General features: G+C 41.7%; 1 protein-coding gene across 1 annotated transcript in view; it reads right to left on the bottom strand.

The window, feature by feature from the left end:
- The window catches only part of LOC119459709 (uncharacterized), a 73,431-nt gene that overhangs the window by 32,268 nt on the left and 25,104 nt on the right, over positions 1–16,059 (bottom strand). Inside the window, exons 7-11 of the mRNA XM_037721356.2 lie at positions 11,576–11,677; positions 8,563–8,664; positions 4,835–4,888; positions 1,648–1,683; positions 1,038–1,214 (exon numbers count right to left, since the gene is read on the bottom strand). Coding sequence (XP_037577284.2) covers positions 1,038–1,214; positions 1,648–1,683; positions 4,835–4,888; positions 8,563–8,664; positions 11,576–11,677 — 471 coding nt within the window. The remainder of the gene's footprint in view (positions 1–1,037; positions 1,215–1,647; positions 1,684–4,834; positions 4,889–8,562; positions 8,665–11,575; positions 11,678–16,059) is intronic.

Below are 16,059 nucleotides of genomic sequence, written 5' to 3'. Positions count from 1 at the left end.
TTATGTTTCAATAAAAACAATTTCTTGAAATAAAAACTGTAAAAATAAGGACAGTGCTACGTTTGTTGAATAAGCAGCTGTATGTTCAAAAGGTTGTTGCTTGCGCTTTCAGGAACGTATGAATTGAAAGGGAGTTTTCTTTGTATATTTTTTTTATTTCTCCAATAATAAGAACAAGGAACGGCTTAGCTGGTAATTAAATTATTTTATGTCGATTTTAAGCGCAAGCGAATTGTTTGTAAGACGGCGTTGACACCGTCGCGCTTTTCAAGCCCAACAGATGACTTTCAACGCTTCCGTGAGAAAGCCTGAAAGCCGTGTGCTTGCAAACGACAATCAAATTATGTCAGAACGCGATCAGGCGCGTACATGATCAGTCGAAATTATGATAGCTATGAATAAATCAACTGTCGAGTGCTCGTTTGAGTAAAATGCTAACGTGATGCGCTTTCACCCTTCATTAGGAATCTTAAACATGTAAATGAACCACTCTTTCAACATCTTAACATGTCACACCAAATCATTCGGCCATTCTGTGACATTTATTTCCGCGCAAAATACCGCAGTCATTCAATTCGTAAATTTAAGCATTACCACAAAAATGAGTGTTGTCTCTTCCGGCAACTGTACTTGAGCCTTTCAGTCATTTTGATTCACAATATTTCTGTTTTTCTTGCATTAATTATTTCGACTAGGACTTGAAGTAAATTTCACTTGCACTTTGATTAAACATGTCTGGTCTTCGATTAAATTATCTGTCACGCAGCTTGTGCCTGCTGGCGCTGTGATTAAATACGTTTGCACTACGCTCAAATGTATCGCTCTCGGAATAAATAGTCTGGTGCTGACAGCATTTCGGTAGCTCTTAAAATATTTCAGCTGGCGCTTGGAATAAAGTTAGGAGGAAGACCTGTGGACTTCGAAATTTACGCAAAGTTCCGTCTCTACCACAGAGTGTCCTCCATAGCGTTAACCAGCCTAATTAAGATAACTGCACTAGATTAGTAATTCTGTCCAAATGTTTAGCATCCAGTTACCTGCTTGCGAAACGGAGACCACGCCGCTATGGTAGAATACCTTGTTGAAGATGACAGCGTCACAGAGACCGTCCTGCGGATAGCTCACTTCTGCCGTTGCCGAACTGCTCACGATGCACACAACGGGATGCGCCGGTAGCGTGTCGATGGGTTCCAACTCTGTCACTTTCGCGTGCACTGTACACGGACCAAATGATATATCAAACGCGGTTTCCTTCTGAAATGTTGCCACAGAATCAAAATTTTTAACTTCTAGGTAAATGCTAGAGAATGTACATGGTACCAGAGACAGTAATGCCTGAAAGTTGAGATGGTAATATATGCGCACGTTAATGTATTGCTGGTTACGTACAACTGAAGTAGTTGATATAAATTTAGTCAGCCACATGCCAACAGTTAAGTGCAGTGCAAACAGACAGTATGGCGAACACTTACACAGTGGTAAGATATTTGTGAGCATGAAAGTAACTACACTGTGCTTCTAGACGCATTCTCAGCTGTGTGCACAAAATAGACGTATGCGTAAAAACACATTGTGACTGCATGCCGCGAGAAATATATGCATACTCGTTAAAAGTATAAACAAATCTTGTAGTTCCGTAAATCTTACCTCCCACGTTTGGCTGAAGCGGTTGAAACCTTTTACCTGCATAATATGGGAGCAAGGGTTAATGTCACAAATTTACCGTACGGTATTTGCCAGCGAGGCATGACTTTCGCTAGGACGCCTATTCCCACAAATATACAGACAGCTTAAACGTAGGTGCGTTGTAAATTAAAAACCAAGAGAAGCCACCTATGTCGTGTAGATTGAAGAGACGTGAAAAAAAATACTGTTTTACGGTCCAAGGGTTCGTACAGACTTAAATTTCGAGAAATGTTCCCAGCCTGGTTTCTTGCTTATAGAACAAAACAGTGGCAGACTTAATTGTAGTTTATATGTAGTTGATATCTACTTAATTCCGTGCACTGTGCCAATCGTTGCAACACTAGAGGCCGCGGCGCGTTGAACTGGTGGGGCTGTAGCCATGCATCCGAAAAGCGCTTTGCAGTTTTACAGCGAAGCTCTATACGGCTACGTTCACGGAATATTTCTCGCATCCGTCGACAGAAAACTATCATCATCAATGGATCACACACCCGTAAGCAATCAAAAACTGCAATGGCTCATAGCCCCAAAAGGCAGAGGCTACAAGCACAGATCAATGTGAAGCGAGCAGTGCGTGCATTCTTTGGAATCACGAAATACAACATGCAACAGCGTGTGGTAAACTGTCGTCGTCAATGGCTCATACCCCCGTAAACGAGCAAAAATTGCAATGTATAATACCCTAGTAAGGCCGATGCTACAAGCACTAAGCAATGTGAAGCGAATTGTGCGGACTCTATATTCTTTGGAATCGCGCTTACAACGCGCCCTCCTCAGCAGTTGTAGTGGTGGTGTTCAACAGCTTTGCTGGACATCCACTTTAACAGGGCAGGAATGGTGAGTATTTTCTGTTGCCTAGTGCTTTAAGACGCCGAATGAATGAACGAACGAACCAGCCAACCAACTAGCAGAATCCTTCACAGCACGTTTAGTTAATTACCGCGACGCCGCTATCGTACGAGCAAGCGACTGAGCGAAATACCAAACGAACGAAATAACGACGAAGAAACAAGTGAACGAGCGAGACATAACCAACTAACGAACAATTTTTTTCCTTGCCAAGCCGCTCCACTACTCCATCTAAGCCTCTAGACACCTCAAAGCTCGGTGCGCAATGGCACGCAACGCCGAAATACGGCGCCACGAGAGTGAAACTGGACGCTCACATCACGCCGTGCTTAGAGTTAATATAACCAACCCCGGAGAAAAAGCTCCCCATAGGGCTTACGCATTGAAAGCCGCAGCCTTAAGGACACCCTCATGTTGCTAGTCTGGCAAGTCAGTGTAGGTGCGCAGGCGCAGACGACGAGATGCGATTCAGACGAGACGCGCCATCAATGCGATCCCTAACTTCCTTCAGTACGGTAGCGCCGCCTAGACAAGATGCCTGTAAAACGCGTCCTTTCACACACCGTAAACTTTACATCGAAAGTTCCTCAATAACCTACTGATCTTTTACAAGCATATACGGAATGAACTTTGTCCATAGTAAATGCTACGCGTAAATGCTTGTTTTTGCATCCTATTTAGGTTAGCGTTACATAATTTGAGGTAGCAACAGGACGGTGTGTTTGCGGTTTGCCCTTTTTTTGCTCACATTTTCCTCTAGAGTCCGTATACGAACTCTCTGGCACCGTCGCTCACGGCCGCGCGCCGACACTGCTCATACTCAACCATGGAGGGAAAAGAACTAGGAGGGAGCGTCACGTGATTCCTCTAGCCTCGGTAAGCCAACCTCATCTGACGCCGTTCCTCCCTCTCTCCGGTGCGTTTTGGGTGGCGTACAGCCCACATGGTTGCCGGACGATTTGACATATTTTGGTACGTGGTAATATTTCGTGACGCCTGCCATCACAGGCATGGGGGAAGGAAAAAAAGCTAGGAGGGAGCGTCACGTGACAATCTTGAAGCCTAGTCATAAAACATTTAGAGGCATGGGATGATGGGAAATAGGTCCTCACGTGATAGGCAAGTGGTAAATTTATTCAGCTCGCTTTGGTTGGGTCTGCTGGGGGTGTTTCGGAATATGCGCACATAGTAGGCGTGGAAAACACAGGCCGAGGTTAGTGAAGGAATTCAGGTGTGTGAAGCAGTCGAGTCTGTGTTATATCAGTCAGGTAACGCACCGAACCACCGCGTGGCTCGCCGCTTAAGCAGCAGACAGGCGCCAAGGCTGTAGCGAACTGAAGGCGTCGGGTAGCCGGCATTGTACCCAACAACCGGGAGGACCACCTCAAGGGCAACTGGTTGTGTTTTGGGGCGGTTTCAGGGAAACGAGGAAACCTTTCACCCTGCAAACGTGTGAAGGCAACCAAGCCGCCCTTCCGACGGCGATTGGTTGCGTTTGGGGGCATCTTCTGGGAAACAAAAGATGTGTTTCGCCGCCGCAGGCATGTGTAGGCGATAATGCGAGCGTCCAGGGTACGCCGCGACTGCTTTCCCTTGTCAAAAAAAAAAAAAAAAGCTCGTCCCATCGTGTGCCCAACGATGGACTGCCGAACCAGGGACCCCGACCAGATTTAAGGCCATGCCGTCCCATTATTGAGGCGGAGGGTCCCAGTCGACGCTGTCGTACTGCTCGATGGTTTTTTTTTTTTTCTTTTTTTGACGCTGCGGCGTGTTGTCGTTTTGGTACCCTTAGCCACTGCTGAAGCATTGGTGACGATGGCAGAGACGTTCAATTTTTTTGAATATACTGGTTAAACGACGAGCTCAGTACGAGACACTGACAGGAACCGTTCTCTGAAGCGGATTACTGTATCTTAAGTGCATTGACCCAAGCCAAAATGCTACGATGGATTATCTGTTATATCTAAATCACGAGATATCACAGGTCATATGGCTTTATAGGATAATCTTGTCGTAACAAATGGCATATCGCGTAGTAATATAAGGTATGTGTTGCGCACTAATTTTGGGCAGTCATCTGCTGTATTTTATTACCTGCCTTTAGCAAGTAAGGTAAATTCCAACGTTGTTTAGAGCACCTTGGTAACTGAACTGAAAGGACATTTTCCTAATATTCTACTGAAATATAAATGCCAACATTTATTCCGTGGCTGTGCTATTGTTGCAATGCTGATGATTGCACAGAAATATACTTGAAAATTGTGGAAGTGATTAGCAGCATTGCTAAAAAGGCAGATACCTAGTATCTTCTCATTTCGACGAGGAGGCGGCGTTCTGTCTTGCTTCCGAGGCTCTAAAAACAAAGGAGGAAGTTGGTGAAAGAAAACTGTATATATTGGAAATTCTTAAGTTACCACTATGTTAGTTAAGGCTGAAATGTTTATACATAAATGCTTATGCCAAATGTTGAAATGATTGATGTTTAGTGGAGATCTTCATATAAATGAACCAGTTTCTTGGTGTGTTAAACATGCCCACACAACGTCGAGTCGCAGGATATCAGAAACACGTGCGACATGCTCACAAGGAAAAACTGAAAATTACCGAAAAACTCGCTTATTACGCTTTGAGTGTTTATTACCTTCTTTTTTTATCCTGAAGGTGTAAATATTGTAATCCAGCGAGTAGGAAAGCCAAGTAGACAAAAATATATCATTGTTGCATCAATGCCCGTAGTTTAGGAGCATTTATCCATAAGCATGACATTTCAGGAAACTTCAATGCTTTGTACTTCAACGTTTTTTTTTTGCATTTGACTGGCAGAAATACTTTTGGGAGAATGCCTTATGGTCAGCCATATTCAACAAATCCCCAATAAAAACACGTACAAGCTTCTAACGGACTTTGAATGGACCTCAGATGCGGTTTATACGACTGTATGAAGTATATCAAATACAAATGCGGATATTTATTTCCCCTATATGTGATGTGCAGTTTGTTTAAACACATATTTTAAAGCAAAAAATGTTGTGTGCATGAGAAGCTCAGCCGTATTGTTTGAGAATTTTTTTCTTGCCATAAAAGCACATAATATGAACTGCCACGAGGTAGTATATGGGCAAGTAATAGTCAAAATTGTAATAAATACATTCTAACCCACACTCAGACGATCAACTCCCACGTGACACTTGCCCGTCGACTGAATTTCTTGCAACCGTTTCCGTAATTGCACATAGCTGACGCTGCTGACTTTCGGGGATGATTTTGCGCACACACACAAACTGAAATTGCCAAGAGCGTGAATGTCAAGGCCCTTAGCGAATCATATAAGCATATAGGTATCAAAAGTTACGTCGTTTAAAAATTTGTGCAGAAACCTAACGCGATGATTGTCGAAGTAAGCTAAGCTCATGCTCTTGTGTATTCTACCGCAGTTAAATCTGTGTTTTCTGTTGTCTGTTCGAAGTGTCATTGCTCCATGCGGCGGTCGCACGGTGCACCTAGAAGTAAAGCACAGGAGCGACGTTGACACGAGCGGCTGTGCATGTCTGTTGCGTTGCTCTACTGAACACGAAATTATGGGTTCGATACAGTCCCCGGCGGCCACATTCCGATGGAGGCACCATGCGATAACGCTCATATAGCGTGCATTAGATGCAAGGTAAAAAAAAAACTAGTTTTAGAATTATTCTGGAGTCTTGCGCCACGGTGTCTTTCATGACCCATTGTGCAGTTTAGAGACATAAAATCTTATAGTTTATTGTTATTATTTTGGTGTGTATGGTAGTGTTATTATAAACAAGGTAACGCCGGGCGCGTCTGTTGTCTCGCCGACCTGGTTCGATCCCGAAAGCGCTGCAGTAGCACGTGTTGCCTGAAAGCACCAGTTGTCAGGAATGAAGGACAGGAAAATTGGCGTGCTCCGCACTTTTGTAACTGAATTGCTCCTATTGGACGCGAAGCAGGCGCTAAGTATTTCAAAGTGTTAACTTGCATGAATGATGGAGATGTAACGTGGTTCTTATCCGCATGCGCATGCTGCTTGACCTATTCTGTGCCACGGAATTCAGACCAAAAATGGGCAAGATATTTTGAAAAGCCCACTTTCCTTTGTCAGAAAGAATGAATTCGATTCTTCATGCACTGTACCATTGATTATGCTGCCATTGATAGAAAGTGCGAAGTAGCGCTGGCGAGCTGAGCCCGTCTTGGGCCGTTTCTACGAGAGATCCGCGAATCAAACCAGCTCGACGAAGGTTTAGAAGGCGTTATCAGGTAGAGTACCGAATTACTGCTGAAGACCACCCTGGTTCGTATAGTAGCCTTGGGCACGCAATATTTATTTTATTCAGTGACAGCTTGAATTAAACCTCGTATGCGTGTTAAACCGAGCGGCGAATCACAGTGAGGCTAGCAAACAAAGCTTCTCTCTCAATATCAACTGTGATAGTACGCAGGCGTATGCGTCTGCATTGCTTGGTAACACGCACACTGCGAGAACACGTAGCGGTGTGATTGTTATCACCGTCTGTAAAGGACGACGCTCAGGACATGAAGAAAAACGCCGGGATGTTTATGAGTAGCTTGCGTGTGACACGCTGTCGTAATTTTCTACTATTGCTAGTTCCATTGATGTTTTTTTACCGATCATTCCTCGACGTTAACTCAACTATCTATAGCATCGGTAGTACTATTATAGTTATGCGTCACTAGTACAGAGTCTTAACCGCCGTCCAGGACCACGCCCCGCAACGGAACAGATAACGTCCGCGTTCACTTGAATACGTCTTTTGGCGATCCATCACGATGTCGTAATACTAAAGGTGCCTGAAACTGCGAGAATTACGTCCAACTATACGCCTGTTTCATACGATGAATGTTTCATTTCTAATTGAAGTAGTCATAGGCCACTATAGCTTTTACAAGTTTTTAGCTGACCAGCTCACTCTGCATAAGCTTTCTATATGGCTTTACCTCGAAAATGCGTGTACGCATGCGCAAGCTTGTGAGACTGCAACTGCCCATGCTCCACAACCATCCATTTAATGGCAGCGCCCAGCGTTGAGCGTCCATCTTCATCTCATCCCGTTGCAATGATTGCAATGGCACATTCATGTCTTATTTACATACCGTTCCTACCTTGTTCGTTTTAGTGTGTATTAGTCTGTCTTGTCATCTCTCGCGCCATATGTCTCTTTAATTGCAAATCTTGTATTCCTTATCGTAAACTTTACCGGCTTATTTTCAATTAAAGACACTTTTCCTGCTTTTGGAGTGCGTATATTAAAGCGATGAAATAATTTAGAGTAGGATAAGTATTCGATGTGCTTCATGCTGTAAATCTGTTCTCTTAGCAGGTATCAACATCCATTGCAATTTCAATGTTTTATTATCATGTTTCTCGGCTGCATATTAGCAAAATGAACGTCGCATGCTTCCAATGTAAGGGTCTTCAAGCACTCTAGTCAAGCTGCCTAGAGCAGATTTTAGCATTGAAGACCATGCAGATTTTTCTGCAGTAATACGGATTGATTGATTGATTGATTGATTGATTGACTGATGTCTCAACGAGCCACAAGGGGCGTTACTTTATCCTTTAAGTGGTGCCCAGAGATATAGTTTCTTGCGCCACATCTTAAAACTTATATGCTTCCGTGAATTTCGAGTTCATTGCGAGCGAGATTTGATATATTACACATATTTTATTGCGCCTACGCGCACAATGGACCAAAATGCATTTCCTTACCAGTAGGATATGCAGATGCAAGAATCGCGCATGCTGTTACAGTTACATGAACTCAAAAAGAAAATGCTAAATCAGAATAATCACATAATCCAATGGCCTTAGGAAAGACACCCAGCACTACGATTCACTCTGTACGATGATGTATTTTTAATAGGTAGTTTGCTTCAATTATCAGTAAAGTCAAACATTTTTGCAAATACTCGCAAAGCAGCTGCATCCAACGAAGTTCCCGTTTGGAGAAGCGTGCCAGTACATAATTAGTAACGCCAATTGAAACCTACCCATTTTAGGGACAACCATCTGTGCTGCAACTTGAACATTCTTGAGTGCCTCGACGCTTTTGTGATCCCCTTCCGTGTTAGGCTTCTTGGCTTGGCTGGCTTCTACAAAGATATATAATGAAGTGACTTTGTAATAACGCTCTTTGTTATACTCTCTGCAGGCACGTACTCGTGTAACCCATTCATTGTGTTTTTAAGTATTATAAGAAGCTAGTTTTTTTTTTTTACTACTCGGCGCCAACCTTTCTATTTTCACCGGCTCTTCCACAGCACGATGCCTTTTAGCAGTTCGCCCAAACGATTTGCAAAAATAAATTCCATTGCATCCCGTACATTGCAAATCGCACTTGTCTATGGTAATCGATGCACCATTTTATTCGTCACGGCTCGAGAAAGCTATCCATCCAAATCTGTATTACCGTAAACGTGTCATTTCCCAGCTTTAAGGAGGAAACAACTTTATTAAGTTTCCAAAAAATAAGCTGCCATTTCAGGTAGCAGTTTCTTAGAACAAATGGCAGCGAATGTGGAATAGTGGCATGAAATACGTGTGCGTAGTAGTAGAAATGAAATTGCCTATGTGGACTGTGTGTGCTGGCATACAATAAGTAATAATTAGAATGTGCAACGAACACCACCTGTCATGTCCTGACGTTGTGTCGTGGATGGCTAATTTATTCTTCTTCTCTACTCTTAAAGAAACATTGGTTACTTTAAGCTTGGCATATTTCATCAATTTGATGATACATTTCCTCTAAACGACATTTCATAAATGTACATAGCATCTCTACTACACATCTGTTGGAGTTATCCTCATCACATTAGAAAAGTGGTAGTTCACACTACGACGTAAGTTCTCCAGAGGCTGAAGGGACTTGAATGAAGTAAGTAAGATATCGATGTGCATACACATGTCACAATGCGTATTTGAAGCTTCTTTTTGAGCCATATATAATCTTGATCTTTTCCATTATTTGGCAACCACAGGGTTAATAAACAGGTAGAGAAAGTGAAAAAGACATTGTTCCGTTATACGGCAGCTTTATCTCAACAATCATAATATCATCGGGGAACCTGATATACATTTATTAAATTGCTCAAAATATCGCTAACGTCGGAGAAAATTTGTGTTCTCTGGCACGACTGTATTTGCAGCTCGTAATTATTAGTGAGAGCTCAAGGGAAAAAATTCGAATGCATCTCTTCTGCTGTTAGCTCTCTATTCAGCACGGCCTTCATAGAAACCTACGAACATAAATGTGCCGCACCAACGTTTTGGCTATATAAGAAATAATATTGAACTGGATATGATAGCCCACTTCTTTGGGGAAAAGGAAGTTATTTGATAATGTTAGGAAGCAAAGAAGTCTAAACCCAATTATAGGAGGTGTAGTCATTCTCCGTGCGGTTCCTTGAAGTCAATCATAATCAACTAGCGTTGTGGTTGAATGTTTTTCATAGAACAGAGAAGTATTGCATAAGTGATACTAGTCTAGTAAACTCGACTGCAGCTAGTGCCGTCGAGAAGAGAGCCAAAACACAGTGTATAGGTAGAAAGGCCTGCTAAATGTAGTCGAAGTCGTAATTTTCTACTATTGTTAGAGCCATTGATGTTTTTTACCGATCATTACTCGATGTTAACTCAACTATCTATAGCATCGGTAGTACTATCTATAGTTATGCGTCACTAATACAGAGTCCTAACCGCCGTCCAGGACCATGCCACGCAACGAAACAGGTAACGTCCACGTTCACTTGAATACGTCTTTTGGCGATCTATCACGCTGTCGTAATACTAAAGGAGCCTGCAACTGCGAGAATTACGTCGAGCCATACGCCCGTTTCATACGATGAATGTTTCATTTCTCATTGAAGTGATCATAGGACACTATATTTTGTACAAGTTTTTAGCTGACCAGGTCACTCTGCATAAGCTTTCTATATGACCTTACATCGCAAATGCGTCTATGCATGCGCAAGATTCCGTGAATGCAACTGCCCATGCTCCACAACAATCCTTATGCTGCCAGCGCCCAGCGTTGAGCGTCCATCTCCATCTCATCCCGTTACAATGATTGCAATGGCACATTCATGCCTTATTTACATACTGTTATTACCTTGTTTGTGTTAGTCTGTATTAGTCTGTCTTGTCATCCCTTGCGCCATGTGTCTTTAATTGCAAATATTGTATTGCTCATTGTAAACTTTACTGGCTTATTTTCAATTAAAGACACTTTTCCTGCTTTAGGAGTGCGTATATTAAAGCGATGAAATAATTTAGAGTAGGATAAGTATTCGATGTGCTTCATGCTGTAAATCTGTTCTCTGGTCAGGTATCAACATCCATTCCAATTTCAATATGTTTTATTATCACATTTATCGGCTGTGTAGTAGCAAAATGAACGTCGCATGCTGCCAATGTAAAGTTCTTCAAGCACTCTAGTCAAGCTGCCTAGAGCAGATTTTAGCATTGAAGACCATGCAGATTTTTCTGCAGTAATACGGATTGATTGATTGATTGATTGATTGATTGACTGATTGACTGATGTCTCAACGAGCCACAAGGGGCGTTACTTTTTCCTTTAAGTGGTACCCAGGAATATAGTTTCTTGCGCCACATCTTAAAACTTATATGCTTCCGTGAATTTCGAGTTCATTGCGAGCGAGATTTGATATATTGCACATATTTTATTGCGCCTACGCGCACAATGGACCAAACAGCATTTCCTTACCAGTAGGATATGCAGATGCAAGAATCGCGCATGCTTTTACAGTTACATGAACTCAAAAAGAAAATGCTAAATCAGAATAACCACATCATCCAATTGCCTTAGGAAAGACACCCAGCACTACGATTCACTCTGTACGATGATGTAGCCTTAATGGGTAGTTTGCTTCAATTATCAGTAAAGTCAAACATTTTTGCAAATACTCGCAAAGCAGCTGCATCCAACGAAGTTCCCGTTTGGAGAAGCGTTCCAGTACATAATTAGTAACGCCAATTGAAACCTACCCATTTTAGGGACAACCATCTGTGCTGCAACTTGAACATTCTTGAGTGCATCGACGCTTTTGTGATCCCCTTCCGTGTTAGGCTTCTTGGCTTGGCTGGCTTCTACAAAGATATATAATGAAGTGACTTTGTAATAACGCTCTTTGTTATACTCTCTGCAGGCACGTACTCGTGTAACCCATTCATTGTGTTTTTAAGTATTATAAGAAGCTAGTTTTTTTTACTACTCGGCGCCAACCTTTCTATTTTCACCGGCTCTTCCACAGCACGATGCCTTTTAGCAGTTCGCCCAAACGATTTGCAAAAATAAATTCCATTGCATCCCGTACATTGCAAATCGCACTTGTCTATGGTAATCGATCCACCATTTTATTCGCACGGCTCGAGAAAGCTAGCCCGGAGAGAAGCAGATATAAGACCCGATAATGATTACTTCACGTGCTCAGTCCATGGCTATACGAGATTCGTAAAAACACAAATCTGGGCCATACTCGCAAACCATTTCATTTCATTTTATTTGGACCCATTTACAAGCAAATGGAGGGGGCCAAGGTAAAAGCTGCTTATCGGCAGCTTGAGTGGTCCCTGGCCCCCTTTACATATTGGCAGAACGGTGGCAAAGAACACTTTCAGAAATGAAAAAAAAACAAATAACAGTGGGTTACATCGATTAAAGGGAATAATTACATTTCTTTCACGGTGAGTACACGTGGTTTCTCTGTACCATGGTGATTTAAATTATAGTTTTCGCAAGACATGTGAGCTCCGATGGTGTCAAGACATGAACGTCAACTCCGGCTTCTAGATAAGAATTTAGTAGCCGTGGCAGGGTGTTTGCGACCATTTGATGGCCGTAATTTGTTCTCGAAAAAGGTATGAACCATTTTTCATGGCTGCGCGTGTCATATGTGAGTGTATATTCTTTTAAGTTTGCTATGTTTGTTATTAGGTTGCTTCTATCTTTTACCTGAAAGTAGTAAGTGCGTAGGAGAATTTGTTTGTAAAGATGAAGACTTTTTGTTATGTTGTAATTGGTGAAAAGACCTTCAGTGTGTGAGTTGTACGGCACATTTGCAATAGCGCGTATTACTTTTTTTTGCATCAGTAGTGTTTTAGAGAGATTGGAAGCCGATGTTGTGCCGCATACAAGATGGCAATAATTTACATGCGAGGCAAACAGTGCATTATAAATGATCAATTTAGGTGACGTTGGTAAAAGGTACCGATTTCGATGTAGTATACCTGTTATGCGGCTCAGTTTCTGGAGTATAAAATCCACGTGAGCATCCCATTGCAATGTGTCGGTAAAGTATACGCCAAGTACTTTTACTGTGTCAACGACCTCTACATTCTCAGAGTTGTAAAGTATCTTGTGGGTCAATGGAGTACAGGTACCTCTTGTTTTAAAGATGCCTGTTTGTTTTTTATTGGAGTTTACTTTTAAAAAAGTGTCCTGGCTCCATTTTGAGAGACGGGTGAACAGATTGTTCGCTGCACCAATGAGGCCTGTATAAGAGTTGTTTGATAAACAAACGCTTGTATCATCTGCTTAGTTTATGAATTTTGCCTCTCGGTGGATAAGAACTATGTCATTTATGTAGATGTTAAATAGAAATGGACTAAGGATACTTCCTTGAGGGACACCTGTTTGTATTTGTCGTGTACATGATATGCTAGTATTTATAGCCACATATTACTGCCGATTTCTAAGTTAGGATGTCAGAAACTGAAAAGGAAGGCCCCTGATGCCATATCTTTTAAGCTTAAGTATTAGGAGGTCATGATTTTTGCAGTCGAATGCTTTTGTGAAGTCTATGAATAGACCAATTACAAGTAACTTATTTTCGATGTTTTGCACTATATATTCTTTTTGTGCTACTAGTGCTAGTTCTGTTGATTTACCTTGTTGGAAACCGTATTAAGCATCTGTCATTAGTTTATGTTTCTTGCTGAAAGATGTTAATTGGTTGAGTAAGATTTTTTCAAGACCTTTAGAAAACTGCAGGGGAATAGATATCGGGCGGTAATTTTTTATATCGAGCTTGTCACCTTTCTTATATCACACAATTACTTTTGCGATTTTCATTTTTTCAGGAAAAGTACCTGATGTTATGCATAAGTTATAGATATACGCTAAGACAGGAGCAATGTCAGAAATGACATGTTTGATAGGTCTTAATTGGAGGTCTTGGAGGCCGTCAGCATCGCAGCTACATGAATTTTTCAGTTTAAGAAAAACTGAACAAACCTCGGTAGGGGTTGTCGCTTGAAAAAAAAATAGTGTTCGTAGTTGCAGGGAACTGAAATGTATATGGTGGGCTTTGTGATGAATAGGAATCAGTGTCTGTAAAGTTATCATCAAAATGCATTAACAAAATGATCTCCGGTTAAAAGGCATCCATTCACAGAAACTTTCTTTATAGGTTCAGTGTTTTCTTTGCGTCCGATTAGCTCATTTAACTTGCTCCACATCTTCTCTGTATGTCCCTCGCATGAAGAAAATGTTCGTAGATAATAGCGATTTCTTGCATTTCTTAGCTCTTTATTTAACTTATTTCTAAAAAAGTTTGAAACATTTTTGATCCTCGCTGTTCCGAGATTTTATAAACCTGGCATAAAGCTTATCTCTTTTCTTTATTTTTTTAGAAGCTCTTTGGTGATCCAAGGTTTCCGATAAGCTTTATGGTTTCTTTTCTTGTGTATGAAATGTTGCGCATAAACAGCTGAGAATTTGTTTAAGAAAGTGTTGTATGCTGACTCAGCCTCGTTTTGTTGAAAAACCTCCTTCCAAGATACTTGTCTCAAGACATCCTGAAACACAGTTAATGTGTGCTCGTTTATTGTCTGAAATGTTTTTTCAGTGTTTTCTTTTTTGTTCTCGTTTGCTCTTGCGTGGATAAACATGACTATTGGCATATGGTCGCTAAGAGGGCAGTTTAAGACTCCACTAGTTACTAAGAATGGATTATAGTTCGTTATAAAAAGATCAAGAGTAGTTTTCGTAGTCTCTGTTATTCTCGTGAAGGTTTCGACTGCATTTATACATCCGCTTGACACAAAAATTCATTCAAATGTCGTTTTCCTAGCACCATCGGAACTCATATCAATGTTCAAGTCTCCTCCTAAGACCACTTTATATTTGTTTTCTGGGGCAAATTCTAGCATGCGCTGTAATGAAATGAAAAAAGGTTCCAATAAACCATCCGGCGGGCGCTAACATACTGCAAAAAGTACACCCGGTGTTTGGACACACAGCATTTCGCAGTTTTCTGTCATGCAAGAATATTCGGCTAACAGTTCACATGATAGAGAATCATCTACCAAAACAGATACTCCTCCTCTGCGACGTGATGTTCGGTTTTATGAAATACTTTTTTGCGAGGCTGGCGAAAGACATCATCAGAGCAATACCATGTTTCGCTTAGCATGACAACATTGCACTGACTATATCAGAAAAGAAAGTTTCTAATTCAGGTCGCTTGCTGGAGACCGATTGAATGTTCATATGTATGAAAGACAGTCCCTTCTTTTGAGTGGCCATAGACGTGAACCAATCCTCCTTGTCAATATATCCCAAATGATTCATTTCGCCGAAGAATCAAATGATAAGAACAAGAAGTTGGTGTTCATTCCAATAGAGCACGAAGATAATTTTCATCCTTAACGACATTTGCCGATTCAACGTTTGCCCTACGCACGAGAACTTTTCTATTTGAGTGCCACACAAACTTGTATCCCGCCACCTTTGCCCATTCTTTAGCAGTGGCAAGGAGCTTCCTCGAGCGAGAGGTTAGGTTTTAGTTAATGAAGATGTTGCTCTGGCTGTCCCTTAAGGTTCGCCTTTTGGCAATCCATGCATCCCTCCGCTCCTGCCGTGCAAGGCGGACAATAATTACGCGTGTTTTTCCTTGCTTTACCGGGAGCCTATGAACTGCCACAACATCTTCCTCAGATAGAGGTTGAAGTTCAAGCTTCTGTGCAAGCTCATTTACCTTTTCGCGTAGGTTTTCACCGTGAGCCTCAGGTACACCGTGTATTTCTATGTTAAGACGTCTGTTATGCCACTCAAGTGCGTCTATGTCAGCCTGAATCTGACCGAGCTCCCTAGGGGAAGCATACTTCTCTATTTTTTCTACTTTCCGTTTGACAGTGTTTAATTCCTTTTCGTGGCTCTCAAGCCTTCTTTGAATTTCATCGAAGTGATCGAAAAGCGTTTGGATGAACTGTTCAATCCCTTCTACCTTGTTTGGCAGACTAACAAGCAAATTTAGTTCTTGGTCCATTTCAGCAAGTTTTTTTTGATTATTTCATTTTCATTCTTACACGCTTTGGCAGAGGAGGAGCTTTTACTTCCTGTAGGTTTGCAAGACTCGCACTTCCAAGACTTTTTGAATTGATCTCTTTTGCCCTTAATAGCACTCTCGGCAACGCCGGAGCAGGTACCACTATGATACCGAAAATTCACATTGTGAACAAGTCAGAAA

This window comes from Dermacentor silvarum, chromosome 7 (assembly GCF_013339745.2).
Source record: "Dermacentor silvarum isolate Dsil-2018 chromosome 7, BIME_Dsil_1.4, whole genome shotgun sequence".
Taxonomy (NCBI): Eukaryota; Metazoa; Arthropoda; class Arachnida; order Ixodida; family Ixodidae; genus Dermacentor; species Dermacentor silvarum.
This window is presented reverse-complemented; position numbering and strand designations above follow the sequence as displayed.